At 35.3% G+C, this 15,684-nt stretch overlaps 1 protein-coding gene across 1 annotated transcript; it reads right to left on the bottom strand.

Annotated features, from left to right (window-relative positions):
• Positions 1–7,713: 7,713 nt before the first annotated feature.
• On the bottom strand, positions 7,714–9,760 carry LOC131601382 (tubulin beta-2 chain-like). Its single transcript, XM_058873184.1, has 3 exons — positions 9,209–9,760; positions 8,659–8,928; positions 7,714–8,547 (listed from the first exon to the last, which is right to left on the bottom strand). The coding sequence occupies exons 1-3, from the start codon at positions 9,600–9,602 to the stop codon at positions 7,862–7,864; spliced, it is 1,350 nt and encodes a 449-aa protein (XP_058729167.1). The 5' UTR covers positions 9,603–9,760; the 3' UTR covers positions 7,714–7,861.
• Positions 9,761–15,684: the final 5,924 nt, after the last annotated feature.

The following is a 15,684-nucleotide window of genomic DNA, read 5'->3' as shown; positions in this document are numbered from 1 at the left end:
ATCACTTTAGTTCCCAAACCATAAATGTGAGGAAGCTTTCCATTATTTATATATGCTGGAAGCCACAATCTTTGTTTTAACTGGATTTTACTATGCTTAATCTTTTTTTATGTTGATTTTATGAAAGCATAAAAAGGATCAAGGCATTTTATTTCATTTTGAGCACAACCACCTTAACCAAATAGTCAATTCACCTTATGAGTGTGTGATCATTTTTTAACGCCTTTGAACTTTTTGTCAAAATCCATGTAATTTCTTGAACTTCTATGCTTGCATTTAATTCACTTATTTTTGTATGGATGTTGGTTCCTTTTTTCCTGAACCCTTAACTTTGTGTTGTTGTACGAATTTTTGTCTTGTCTTAGAAAGGATGGAGTATTCATATTATGATGTGGTTGAATTCAAGTTGGGGAGAGAAATGATTATGTACTTATTTGGTTGCTGCTATGAGGTTCAAAAGAAAAGAAAATATGAAAAAGAAAGAAAAGAAAAAGAGAAAAAGTTTTGAAAAAGAAAAACAAAAAGAGTATGGAATAATTGTGACAACTTGGAATAAGGAAGAAGTTTGATCGGAATTGTGTTGTTTGAACCTGTGTGAATTGATCACTCTCTTAGGTTTAGGCAAAATTTTGTTTCGATTAGCTTTAGGACTTATCCCTTGTTTGTTAATCAAGGCACATTACAACCTTGAAAAGCCATTGTGATTCTTGCTTTTGTATCTATGTGATTTTTGGATGAATGCATAATTTAGTCTATTGTTTGCAAGATTGTTGGACGAGTGTTAAAAGTCCTTCACCTTTGTGTGTTCTTCATCCATTGATGAATTTTTACTAGGCGTGATTCATGATGTGAGCATGTATTGTTTTAGACTGTTTTGTATGACTTTTGTACTTAGGATTTGTTTTGTTTACATATTGTCGTTGTAGGATTGTGGTAAGTATTTATTTTGATTATATGTTACGTTTTTATGTTGTACCATACATTTGTTTTTGGTTTTCTAAACTTGTTGATTCACGATTCTTTGGTTTATTACTTTTGATTCTTTGTGTTATTTGACATTGTTTGAGGATAAACAACGTTTCAAGTTGGGGAGAGTTTGATAATTGCCAAAATGTCGTTATTTTGAGTATATATTTGTGGCACTTATCGAATCTATTCTTTTCGTTTTTGTAATAAAATCACAACTTTTATGTAAATATTCGTTTACTAGAGTTTTGATTCGTTTTGTATACCGTTTGATAGTTTTTCCTTTGTTTTATAGGTATTGTTGCATATCGGAGTCTCGAAGAATAAAGTGTCGAAGGCACAACTTCGATTACGTAGTTTTGGAGCAATAAAATGGAAATTTTGTAGAAGCTCGTTTAGCCAAGTTGAAGCGTGCTTGATTAGTCACAAAACAGATAAGCCGAGTTTTCTAGAGCTCTCTTTGCGAAGTCACCTCGCTATGCGAGATTTCTTTTACTATACTAGATATTTAGGGAATAAGTGTAGTTCGCTTAGCCAGCCTAGCTCACTTAGCGAGCCTGCACATATTTTATTTATATTCTCTTCATTTGTAACATTTTAGGTTTTGGGGATTTTTGCTCCCAAACTTCATCACTCACATTCTTAGGTTAGATTAAAAAATAACTATGGAGCTTGCATTTGGATGATTGGAGGTGGATTGATCATCGAACGAAGCTGACAAACTGGGAGATCTTCGGTTCATTTCTCTTCCTCTTTATGTTTTCTCTTATAATTGGGTTTTGTGTATGTATTTACTTTGAATAATGTATATTTATCGCCCATGGCGTTATATTTAATCTGATTTACAAATCTGTGTTGATTGTTGTCCTGGATTTTTGCTCCGTGCTTGGCGTTTAGGTTGGTTTAGAGATAAACTTCTTGAAAACATAGGGTTATCCGAGCACGCTAGGTCTCCGTTAAGTATCTCTTATGTTTTAGCACTTATAAATACAAATCTTCATCATTATTGTCTTCACAAACTTCTGAACTTTAGAATTGAAGACAAGGGAAAAGATTTTTGAAATCCTAATGGTAATCTTAAAGAGACGAGGGTAAATTCCAAAGAGTGTGTTCTTGGAATTTGGGAAATTCTTGGAGATATCTATAGGGGTTCGGGAAACACTTCTAAACAACTTGTGCTTGTGTGATTGATAAGTGCCAAAATGTCGATATTTTGAGTATATAATTGTGGCACTTATCGATTCTATTCTTATGATTTTTGTAATAAAATCATAACTTTTGTGTAAATATGTGCATACTTGTGTTTTTGATTCATTTTTATACCAATTAATAGTTTTCCATTCATTTTATAGGTATTCATGCATCTTTGGAGCATTGAGTAATAAAGACCAAAGGCTAAGCTTCAAGAATGCAAATTCTACCAATTCATCAAAGAATAAGGCTCAAAATAAGGATGATAAAAATCATCATTTTGGTTTCCATTCATTCATTATTGGATAGAGCATAGAATAAGCTTTCCAACGCTTCGAACCGGGCGCAATTCGGAGTTACGGTTCTCAACTTATGGCGAAAACAAAATCTGATTTTTAGCAGACTCCGCTAAGCGGAGGGGGTCCGCTGAGCGGAGCTCCAGCGGAGCAAATCAGCGTCTGGAAGCAATTTTGAGTCCGCTGAGCGGAGGGGGTCCGCTAAGCGGACCTGCTAAGACAGCAGCTCGTTAAAAGGGGCAAAAATCACATTTTTAGGTCATGGTTTGGGTATTTTTGAGTCCCAACACCATCAACTTCATTCTTAGAGTAGAATTAGCTTAGAAAACAACTTCGGAGGTTGCATAAGGATGATCGGGGGTGGATTGAGCGTCGAACGGAGCTGACAAACTGGGAGATTTTCGGTTCATTTCTCTTCTTCTTTGTGTATTTCTCTTTGGTTGGGTTTTGTTTGTATATTTACTTGAATCTTATGTATATTTACCGATTATAATGTTATATTTAACTTGCTTTACGAATCTGTGTTGATGTTATCCTGGATTTTTGCTCTATGCCGGGGATTTGGGGTGCTTTAGAGATAAACTTCTTGAATCCTTATCTAGGATGATTATCTGTTGGTTCTGAACTCTAGAGATAGATTTAGAGCTAGCATTCACCGATTGTATCTGTACTTAATGCTTTCGTGTTTGAGCGGCGCGCGAGAGATCGCCGACGCGAGAATACGGATGTTCTCGTGACTTCGCGTTAGAGATAACCTTAGTTGTGAGATGATCTCGTTTGTGCTCCAGAGATGGACGCTTATGTGAGAGATACGTGATAACATAGATGAGTATTGTAGGTTGAGTATAATGGGTTGGTAAGTGTATGTTTGTGAAGAGTGAATATATTTGCATTCCTGATAAGTTATTTCTCTTCTAAGAATGTGTTTATTCTTTTCTTGTCTATATCTTTGTTTACTTTTTGCTCATTCAAACCCAAGCTCGAAACCGTAGAAACTGTTGAATGGCATCTCTCCATCTCTGAGGACGATAATTCCCGGATCAATATTTCCAAATCTTTTTTGTTGCTTTCCCTATACTGCATTCAACAGTGATTTATCTATAGAAAGTTGGAAAAATTAGGAAACATTTTGATAGAAAATAGGGTTTGACCTTGGGAACTTGGGCGACTATTTTCTTGTATCTCATTTGTAATTATTTTGTAACAACTCTTGACGTATAGTGAACTATAGAGCTTGTCTCTTCCCTGGAGTAGATCATTTAATTGAACTAGGTAAAAAAATTATTTTGCTTTATATCTTTTATTTTCTTCTGCCAAGTTAAGTTTTTGTCTTATTGCATAAAGTTATTTTTCCAAAGACCATTTATTTTGGTTGTCATTGTTTTTTGTCACCGCACATAATTGAATCTTTCAATTTCAGAATAAAAAGTGAAGATGGAAGGAATCTTGATTTAACAAAAATGTGTGATGAGTTGAAAGATATTGCCCATATTTTGGTCACCCTAACTCAATTAGAGAAGATAAGGATGATATATAAGAAAAGAAGTGTCATAATCTTGTGTAATGAATATAAAGTTTAAATTTAAGTTGCAAGGAAGAAGACTGAGGTAGAGATGTGGACAAAGTTAGAATTTTTATACATGACCAATTCGTTCGCATGTCGATTATGTATGAAAAAACAAATCAATTCATTTATAATGGAAGAGTCAAAATATTTTGTGTAGAATTTTACAACATTCAACATGATCATTAATTACTTCAAAATATTAAAGTGAAACTAGATGATGAGGATAAAGCTTTACTCTGGTTGAGTTTGTTGCCTAGATATTTTGAGCATTTCAAATATGTGCACTCGCTTATGGAAAAAATATACTATTTTCTTGTAAGAGGTCCAATAATCTTTTAGGACTGATGATCTATCCAAACTTCAATACTTGAAGGTTGAAGATAATGGGGAATGCTTAATTGTTTCAAGGGAAATATGTAAGATTAAATGATATAACAAAGTAAAAAGTCTAAGTCTAAATCCAAATCAAAGGGAAACTATAAATCAACGTACAAATGCTTGAATTCAAATAAGACATATCACTTTAACAAGGATTGTCCTTAGAAGGGAGAATAATTTTATGCAAGTAATGAATGCTTTGAAAGATGGAATAATGGTGTGTCAATTTGAGAAATATATAAAGAATCTGGTCATGGACGTCAAATGTTCTCACCTTCAATAGCTATCTAGAAGGTGTGAAAGGCTACGTGGTTAAAGATGAAACCTAAATGATCAAGATTCTTAATAAGGATGGTATTACTTTTAATAAGATCCACATGTGGAGGAAATACAAAGACCTAAAGGACATAAACTTTAAAAAATGAGTGAGAAAAACTCCTTTTTAGTTGGAATCTTCCACTGGTGAATAAGGTGTGAAGATGAGGTTAATCCTCCATCATAAATTCTAGAAGAAGTACAAAAATTGTTGATCTTAACTATCAATTGGAAATATATATAGGAAAATATGGGATATTGTGGCACCAGAGTGGTATAGCTATAAAATGTGTCTTTTAAAGAAACATTTGTGTCCATTGAAACATAGTCTAAGACAATGGTATCACAAGTTTAGTAAGTTTCTTAAGATGTTAAATTTTATGAGAAATGTGTATGATATTTGTGTCTACATTATGGAAAGGTTTGAGAAGTTCATTCTCAACCTGCTTCTATATGCAGGCGATATCTTAATGGAAATTTCTAGAAAGGAGAAGATCTGTAAGTTCTAAAAGAAGTTAACTTTAAAGTTGAGATGAACGACCTATAGGCAGTAAAGAGGATGCTTGGAATGGATATCGAGAGTAACTAGAATAAGGATGAAATATTCTTATCTTAATTTGGTTACTTGAAAAAATGGTAGACAAGTTTAGGCACAATGTTAAGCCGGTTAATACTTATTTGGGTCATCAAACATAACTTTCGTTTACGCAAGTTCCTCAATATGGAGAAGAGAGAAGAAAGATGGACATCACTCCATATACTAGTCAGGTAGGAAACATCATATAGGACATGATTTATAGTATTCTAGTCTTAACATATGCAATTAGCATATTGAATCAATTTATAGGATATATGTGTCAAGTGCATTGGGAAGTTTTGAAGTGGATTTTGAAATACTTGAATAAGTCTATATTGTTTTTAAAATACGCAAGATTTGGTCAAGAGAAAGACACTTTGGAGGGTTTTATAGATGCTACTCAGGAGGAGTACATTGCCCTTGTCAAAAAGTGAAGAGATCATATGGTTGAAGGGCATGATTGAGGAACTACGAATACTCAAGGATGTCTTAAGATATATTGTGATAACCAAAGTGAATTTCATTGGAAGAATCATAGTGTTTCATGGGATGACAAATCACATTAATATTTATTTATATTCATTAGAGATATGGTAGAATATAAGGAAATCATGATTGAAAAAGCTACTTCATAAACCAAATGGATCGAATTGATTTAAATTGATTTTTCTATAAGGAAAGTGATTTCATTCACGTGTTTCCCAAATCATACTTATATCAAAGTTCAAGCATTGTTTGAACTTGATTGATTTTGTTAAAATAATTATATAATTGGAGAGAGAAAAAGAATAAACCTTAAGATTGCTCATCTTGAACGATTGGAATTAATTGCTTGTGATATTTTTGTTTCTCTTCTAAAGACCCATTGATGGTAGATAGAAAAATTACTCTCTTTATTATATACAATTATTTTTTTGGTAAAATTGCGTCAAGAACAACAATTTCATTTCTCTATCCATTTATTTTGTTGTTTTAGTACAAATCCATGTTTACTTTGATTTTGTTCATGAGTTTCCCACGTAGTACGGACACCTTTGAAAAAATATATACGTGTCTGTGTCGGTGTCGAACACCTGTATCGACACTTGTGATTACATTTAATTTATTCATTTTTTAAAATTATTATCGGTGTCGCCGTGTCAGTGTCGAAGTCAATTTCAACGTGTCCGTGTGTCATAACTATTTATTCTTTTTTTTTAGTTGAACCTTTAATTAGAATACTCAACATGAATAAGCTTTGACATGTGGTGTGAATTGATCTAATACATATATCATTACTGTTCAGTCTACCCACTAAAGATTAGCAACATGAACATGCCAACCAATATGACATGGCATTGTACCTATATGATTAACTTGCATACCTAGAAAACAAAACTACAATATTTTTTTGGTTGCTGTTGAAGTTAAAGAACACAGCTATATCAAATAATGTGAATTAACTCAAAAGAAGACAAAAGGAAACATGTTAAATTGTTAATCATTCCAGAGGGGTCTTTGATTTGATTGAATGGTATACCAGCAGGATGGTATAGGATTCCTTCCAATTCACCAATCACACCAAGTAAGATTAAACTGAAATTATACATTATTATTCCTAATAAATAATTTTATTTTAATAATTAAAGTATTAATATTGACAATAATTGTGCATCTAACAAACCCCACTTGTGGTTGGCCACTTGGTCATTGCTTTCATTTCACTCCCCACTTGATGCTAACATGTAAAGCCACTTGTTACTAGCAAGTTTTTTTTTTTTCTTTCATTTTCTCATAGCTTTTCTTTTCGCACTCTGGTTCCCAAGGAAAATAGACTCTAGTAATTCAGAGTTTATGCCGAATGATTTTTAAGGAAAAGAAGCTCTAATCTAGAGCTTTTCTTTTTGCACTCTGGTTCCTAGGAAAAAGAAGCCCTAATAATCCAGAGCTTTTCTTTTTGCACTCTGGTTCCTAAGAAAAAGAGGCCCTAGTAATCTAGAGTTTGCCGAGAAGTATGGGCACTAGCCCAAACACTGTAAATCAACTATAGTAAATTTAATCAAACTCAATCACTCCACTTAGGAGTGCAGAGGGTCTTCAAAAGAGGATATGTTCCAAGATTTTTTTATATATAATTGTAACACCTTAATTCAATCAAGACCAATGTGGCTTTTTAAATTCAATCAAGACCAATGTGGCTTTTTAAGGTTATGAAAAGGTTGAAAATAGACATTATTAAATTTATATGGACATTGGTTTTTTAAGATATTGAAAAGGTTGTCAATGGTGACTACAAGATTCAGTTATCAGGCAGAGAGTTCAAGTGTTGGGAGAGGTATATTGTATATAAAAGATCAAATTTAGAAGAATAGATAGATGCATATAGTAATAATAATTGTTTCAACGATCAATATATCATTCCCTAACATTGTTACAAACCAACAGAAATAAAAGCAGATTCAATTAATTTCACATAAACCGGAATGAAGTATAGCATTACAAACATAGAGATAATGAACCGGCAACAGGAAGTTGCGGCATGAATTGTTACACATTCAATCCAAAATTCCACCGCAAAAAAGATCATAGTCTTCACATATCATCGTGTTCCTGTTGTTCATAGTCATCTTCCTCTCCGTACTCATCCTCCTCGGCAGTAGCATCTTGATACTGTTGGTACTCTGATACAAGATCATTCATGTTGCTCTCGGCTTCAGTGAATTCCATTTCGTCCATTCCCTCACCGGTGTACCAATGCAAGAAAGCCTTTCTCCTAAACATAGCAGTGAATTGTTCACTCACCCTTCTGAACATTTCCTGAATTGAAGTTGAGTTTCCAATGAAAGTTGAAGCCATTTTCAAACCAGTTGGGGGAATATCACAAACAGTTGATTTCACATTGTTTGGAATCCATTCCACAAAGTAGGATGAATTCTTGTTCTGAACATTCATCATTTGTTCATCAACTTCCTTTGTGCTCATTTTCCCTCTGAAGATAGCCGATGCAGTGAGGTATCGTCCATGTCGAGGGTCAGCAGCGCACATCATGTTCTTCGAATCCCACATTTGCTGTGTGATTTCAGGTACACTCAAAGACCTGTACTGCTGAGAGCCTCTTGAAGTCAAAGGTGCAAACCCTAACATGAAAAAATGGAGACGAGGGAACGGAATCAGATTCACGGCAAGCTTTCGTAGATCGGAGTTTAGCTGACCAGGAAACCTCAAACAACATGTGACACCAGACATGGTTGCTGATATCAAATGGTTAAGATCACCAACTGCATCACAAAAAACCAAACATCAACATCAGAAAACCTTATTAACAAATGCAACAAAACCGAGAACATATATAGATTAAACAAGTCGCAATAGGATATAAAATTGCTTACAGCTTGGGGTTGTGAGCTTGAGGGTTCGGAAGCAAATATCATACAAGGCTTCATTATCAAGAACCATACATTCATCCGCATTTTCAACAAGTTGGTGAACAGATAGAGTAGCATTGTAGGGTTCCACCACCGTATCAGAAACCTTAGGCGAAGGAAAAACCGAGAAAGTAAGCATCATCCTATCAGGGTATTCTTCCCTAATCTTCGAAATCAAAAGAGTACCCATTCCAGATCCAGTTCCTCCACCTAGTGAATGACATACTTGAAACCCTGCACACACCCATTACACAATCAGCCTCAAAACAACAATAAATTCACCCTTTTCCACCAAAAAAAACCATCATCATTATGAACCCTAAAAATTTCCACACAACCAAAACCCTAAATTTGAACACAAATTAATTTCATAAAATAAATAAAATCAACTTCCAATTAACAGCAACGTGACATTAAAAGCTAGATCCAATTTCAAAACTACACATAATTTCAACTACAAAACCCTAAAATTAACAAAACCCTAAAATCATCAACAAAAGCTAAAAATCCATACCCTGCAAGCAATCACTGTTTTCAGCTTCTTTCCTGACAACATCAAGAACAGAATCAATAAGCTCAGCGCCTTCAGTATAATGCCCTTTAGCCCAGTTATTCCCAGCACCACTCTGCCCAAACACAAAGTTATCCGGTCTAAAGATCTGACCGTACGGTCCAGACCGGACACTGTCCATGGTACCCGGTTCAAGATCCATGAGAACCGCTCGAGGAACGTAACGACCGCAACTAGCTTCGTTGTAGTAAACATTGATTCTCTCCAATTGAAGATCTGTGTCACCTCCGTATCTTCCGGTAGGGTCGATGCCGTGCTCGGCGCAGACAACTTCCCAGAATTTGGCTCCGATTTGGTTTCCGCATTGTCCACCTTGGATGTGAAGAATTTCTCTCATTTTCGTGAAAATTGGAAGAGAGATTCTAGAGAGAGAATTTCTAGAGAGAGAAAGAGGGGGGGTTTGTGGGGCGAATGTAGGGTTAGAAATGAGGTTTTAGTTTATATAGGGAAAATGGAAATGAAAAATGGGTTATTTTATTATTGTTGTAACGGTTAGATTTAGAGTGGAACGTTGTGAAATGTGAGTTGTAATGAATAATGAATGTGTTAAATTTGGAAGATTTTTGAAATTTGAAAGTTGATAGAGAGAGATAACAGCTGGATGATTTGCTGGTTTTGGGTTTTGTTGGGAGAAAAGGACAGACAGAGTGTAATAGTAGCTTTTTGGCCTAAACTTAAACGGGCTTTTTTTTTTAGATTCTAAAATATTTCTTCCTCCAAATAATGAAAAAGTAGATGGGTAATTAATTAAAGTGTGCTTTTTGAAAGAAAAAGTATGTAAAAAAGTTGGGAAGAATTGTCTTTTACTCTAGATTTTTTAGAAGATGTGTGAACTTGATTCAAACTAATGGGGTCCTCTTTTTGAATAAAATGATTAAAGGGCATAACATGTTTTGGGCTTATATAGAAGGAAAATCTGCATTTAGATATATTTTTGAGAAAATTTTATTTTGTAACCCCCATCATTTATCCTCCTTATAAATTATGCGTTTGGACCGAAGTATTCTTGTATAAATACTTACCGTTTTAAGAAATGATATTTTTTCTTCATTTCGTTTTAAAGGATTGGGAGAGCAAAAATTGGAGAACACAGAATAAATTTGTCTGAACCAAAATTCAGTACACAAACTAAAGAACATGAGGAGAAGTTTTCAGGTAACTTACAAGTAAGTTTTTCGGTTTTCACTAGAAAAATTAGCAAATCGAATAACTTAGGTCAGGGTTCTCCGGTTCCCAAGAATGCTAACCAGATAACTTTGAGCCATGTTATCCGGTTTTTTGATATGGTCATTTGGATAACTTGTGAAGAGGTTATCTGGTTCATGTTTTTTAAACTTTATTTATTTATTTTTAGTGGTGCGCAGAAGAAGAAGCCTGGACGACAACAATATGCGACGACAGGGTGATGGACGACAATGTCGACCGGCGGTGGATGGAGAGCGACAACAATGTCATATCCCACGGGTTTCTTCTCTTTCTTCTTCACCCCTCCTCTGGTTTTTATTTTTTCAGACAGTGGGCACATCCTTGTTGTAGTGGGATAAGCAATTTCACACACCCTGCTTTTTAGTGTTTTTTTTTTTCCGGCAACATCTAGTAACCTGAACCTTTTCCAAATTGCATCAATTGCATTGGTCATGTCCATCTCTGATCCATCATGTGTATTTACCTCTTGTTTGCCTTCCATACTTAGCTTTCTCCAAAGGATATGAATAGCCTCAACCATGTGTCTTTCACATAATCAACCTACAAATGAATGACCTTCAAATTTATTAAGTAAGCCATGGTTGTGAAGTCCATATTTTACATCAATATTCCATCCAAAACCATCTTTTGACAGTGTTTGCCTATTTTTGAAAGGACAATCACATTTATTACTAGCACTTTGTGTTTCACTATCTCTTTCTTTGTATTTTCCACATCTATCACAACCAAATATTAATTTGTTACTTCTTCCTCTCTTGCCGTTTTGGTATCTGAATGACTTAGTATAACTGTCACTTTATTCTTGATTCCAACCTCCCAAATCCACCTTGTCCCCTCTTCCCGTGTTGCAAATCTTTGTGTCATTGAAAATATTTCAGTGGTATCTACGTTTGTCTGACTTTTATCGCATATCACCAAAGGAATATCCATACCTGTTAAATATAAATACAAAATTAAAAAATTAAAAAAATTGTGTACCAAAATACTTATGGGGTAAAATTTCCTATTTTTAAACATGTTTTGACAAATTGGAATTTTCATGTAAACACAAGGAACAAAAGTATTTTGGTGATAAGTGTCAAAATGTACTTATTTTGTGTATGTAAATAGTGGCACTTATCGATACTTTTGTTAATATCGTTTGAATAATTCCCCATTTTGTGTATAAATACGTATACTTTGTGAATAGTTGTATTTTCATATACTTTTATACCATTTGATAGTTTTTCCTTTGTTTTTATAGGTATTCATGTTTATTGGAGCCTTGAGGAATAAAGTGTCAAAGGCACGACTTCGATTTTGCAGTTTTGGTGCAAGCCCGCTTAGCCACCATCAAGCGGACTTCCATAGGCTCAAAATAAGGATGGCCAAAATCATCATTTTGGTTTCCATTCATTCATTATTGGATAGAGCATTGAATTAGCTTTCCAACGCTTCAAACCGGGCGCAATTCGGAGTTACGGTTCTCAACTTAAGGCGAAAACAAGATTTCACTTTTGCTGTCAGCCGCTAAGCGGGAGTACCTTCGCTGAGCGACCATGACAGATAGCAGCTCGTTAAAAGGGGCCAAAAACACAATTTTTAGGTTATGTTTTGGGGTAATTGTTCCCAAATCATCAAACCTTCATTCTTAGGGTAGATTAGCTTAGAAAACAACTTCGGAGGTTGCATTTGGATGATTGGGAGTGGATTGAGCGTCGAACGGAGCTGACAAACCGGGAGATTTTCGGTTCATTTCTCTTCTTCTTTGTGTATTTCTCTTAGGTTGGGTTTTGTTTGTATATTTACTTGAATCTTATGTATATTTACCGATTATAATGTTATGTTTAACTTGCTTTACAAATCTGTGTTGATGTTATCCTGGATTTTTGCTCTGTGCTCGGGATTTGGGTTGCTTTAGAGATAAACTTCTTGAATCCTTATCTAGGATGATTATCTGTTAGTTTCTGAACTCTAGAGATAGATTTAGAGCTAACAATCACCGTGGGTATCCGTTCTTAATGCTTTCGTGTTTGAGTGGCGCGCGAGAGATCGTCGACGCGAGAATACGGATGTTCTTGCGACTTCGCGCTAGAGATAACCTTAGTTGTGAGATGATCTCGTTTGTGCTCCAGAGATGGACGCTTATGTGAGAGATACGTGATGACATAGATGAATGCAGTATAGGGCAAGCAACAAAAAAGATTTGGAAATATTGATCCGGGAATTATCGTCCACAGAGATGGTGAGAATGCCATTCAACAGTTTCTATGGTTTTGAGCTCGGGTTTGAATAACAAAAGTATAAGAACGGAAAAGTAAAATATGAACATAGAAAGAATTCATTCTTTGGAAAGATAAGACTTATCAAGCTTTGCATATGATCTACTTCTTACCAACGTAAACTTGTCGACCAGTTATACTCAACCTACGATACTCATCTATGTTATCACGTATCTCTCACATAAGCGTCCATCTCTGGAGCACAAACGAGATCATCTCACAACTAAGGTTATCTCTAACGCAAAGTCGCAAGAACATCCGTATTCTCGCGTCGGCGATCTCTCGCGCGCCACTCAAACACGAAAGCATTAAGAACGGATACCCACAGTGATTGTTAGCTCTAAATCTATCTCTAGAGTTCAGAAACTAACAGATAATCATCCTAGATAAGGATTCAAGAAGTTTATCTCTAAAGCAACCCAAATCCCAAGCACAGAGCAAAAATCTAAGACAACAATCAACATAGATTTGTAAAGCAAGTTTTATATAACGTCATGATCAACAAATATACATGAGTTCAAAGTAAAATCATATACAAAACCCAACCAAAGAGAAATACACAAAGAAGAAGAGAAATGAACCGAAAATCTCCCGGTTTGTCAGCTCCATTCGACGCTCAATTCACCCCCGATCATCCAAATGCAGCCTCCGAAGTTGTTTTCTAACATAATCTAACCTAGAAATGAAGGTTGATGGAGTTGGGAACAAATACCCTAACCCATAACCTAAAAATGTGATTTTTACCCCTATTTAACGAGCTGCTATCTGTCATGGTCGCTCAGCGAAGGTACTCCCGCTTAGCGGCTGACAGCAAAAGCGAAATCTTGTTTTCGCCATAAGTTGAGAACCGTAACTCCGAATTGCGTCTGGTTCGAAGCGTTGGAAAGCTTATTCAATGCTCTATCCAATAATGAATGAGTGGAAACCAAAATGATGATTTTGTTTATCCTTATTTTGAGTCTTTGGAAGTCCGCTTGATGGTGGCTAAGCGGGCTTGCACCAAAACTGCGAAATCGAAGCCGTGCCTTTGACACTTTATTCCTCAAGGCTCCAATAAGCATGAATACCTATAAAAACAAAGGAAAAACTATCAAATGGTATAAAAGTATATGAAAATACAACTATTCACAAAGTATATGTATTTATACACAAAACGGGGAATTATTCAAACGGTATTAACAAAAGTATCGATAAGTGCCAAAATCATAACTTTTGTGTAAATATGTGCATACTTGTGTTTTTGATTCATTTTTATACCAATTAATAGTTTTCCATTCATTTTATAGGTATTCATGCATCTTTGGAGCATTGAGTAATAAAGACCAAAGGCTAAGCTTCAAGAATGCAAATTCTACCAATTCATCAAAGAATAAGGCTCAAAATAAGGATGACCAAAATCATCATTTTGGTTTCCATTCATTCATTATTGGATAGAGCATTGAATTAGCTTTCCAACGCTTCAAACCGGGCGCAATTCGGAGTTACGGTTCTCAACTTAAGGCGAAAACAAGATTTCACTTTTGCTGTCAGCCGCTAAGCGGGAGTACCTTCGCTGAGCGACCATGACAGATAGCAGCTCGTTAAAAGGGGCCAAAAACACAATTTTTAGGTTATGTTTTGGGGTAATTGTTCCCAAATCATCAAACCTTCATTCTTAGGGTAGATTAGCTTAGAAAACAACTTCGGAGGTTGCATTTGGATGATCGGGGGTGGATTGAGCGTTGAACGGAGCTGACAAACCGGGAGATTTTCGGTTCATTTCTCTTCTTCTTTGTGTATTTCTCTTTGGTTGGGTTTTGTTTGTATATTTACTTGAATCTTATGTATATTTACCGATTATAATGTTATGTTTAACTTGCTTTACAAATCTGTGTTGATATTATCCTGGATTTTTGCTCTGTGCTGGGGATTTGAGTGCTTTAGAGATAAACTTCTTGAATCCTTATCTAGGATGATAATCTGTTGGTTCTGAACTCTAGAGATAGATTTAGAGCTAGCATTCACTGTTTGTATCTGTTCTTAATGCTTTCGTGTTTAAGCGGCGCGCGAGAGATCGCCGACGCGAGAATACGGATGTTCTCGTGACTTCGCGTTAGAGATAACCTTAGTTGTGAGATGATCTCGTTTGTGCTCCAGAGATGGACGCTTATGTGAGAGATACGTGATGACATAGATGAGTATCGTAGGTTGAGTATAACGGGTTGGTAAGTGTATGTTTGTGAAGAGTGAATATATTTACATTTCTGATAAGTTATTTCTCTTCTAAGAATGTGTTTATTCTTTTTCTGTTTATATCTTTGTTTACTTTTTGCTTATTCAAACCAAAGCTCGAAACCGAAGAAACTGTTGAATGGCATCTCTCCATCTCTGAGGACGATAATTCCTGGATCAATATTTCCAAATCTTTTTTTTTGTTGCTTGCCCTATACTGCATTCAACAAAATGGCGCCGTTGCCGGGGATGGTTGTTGAATTGCATCACAATAGTTTATATGGTCTTGAGCTTTGTATATATCGTATATATTGTATAGTTTCACTTGTATATTTTCACTTGTATATATTTACTTGTTTACATTCACAATTTTTTCCTTTTTGCATGATAATAGTTGTTTGTGTTCCATACTTGTGCATATGTGTTTGTTTGTGTATATAGTTGTATACTTTCGTTTTTATGTTTGTGAAGTTTTTGTATATATTTGTACCTATAACGTTTGTTGAGTGCTTTGGTTAGGACACTTTCTTTAGGCTTGTGCAGTGAGACGTCACCATGGCATGATTGGAGGAAGCTACTTTCCAAACACCAAAACAATAAAGGCGTCGAGCTAACGACGTAAAACAAGCGCTTGTTGGGAGGCACCCCAACGGTTGTAGATTTTTGTCTATATTTCAGTATTTGAGGTATTTAGGTGAAGTGGAGGAAAATTGGAACAGGTGTTTCTGTTCTGATTTTTCT

The sequence above is a fragment of the Vicia villosa genome, linkage group LG5, assembly GCF_029867415.1.
Source record: "Vicia villosa cultivar HV-30 ecotype Madison, WI linkage group LG5, Vvil1.0, whole genome shotgun sequence".
Classification (NCBI taxonomy): domain Eukaryota; kingdom Viridiplantae; phylum Streptophyta; class Magnoliopsida; order Fabales; family Fabaceae; genus Vicia; species Vicia villosa.
This window is presented reverse-complemented; position numbering and strand designations above follow the sequence as displayed.

Excerpts from the sequence above, each read along its gene's own strand:
- LOC131601382 (XM_058873184.1), bottom strand. The coding sequence starts at position 9,602 with ATGAGAGAAATTCTTCACATCCAAGGTGGACAATGCGGAAACCAAATC. Across the intron at positions 8,929-9,208 it reads AAACAGTGATTGCTTGCAGG|GGTTTCAAGTATGTCATTCA; the intron begins GTATGGATTTTT and ends GGGTGTGTGCAG. Across the intron at positions 8,548-8,658 it reads CAAGCTCACAACCCCAAGCT|TTGGTGATCTTAACCATTTG; the intron begins GTAAGCAATTTT and ends TTTGTGATGCAG.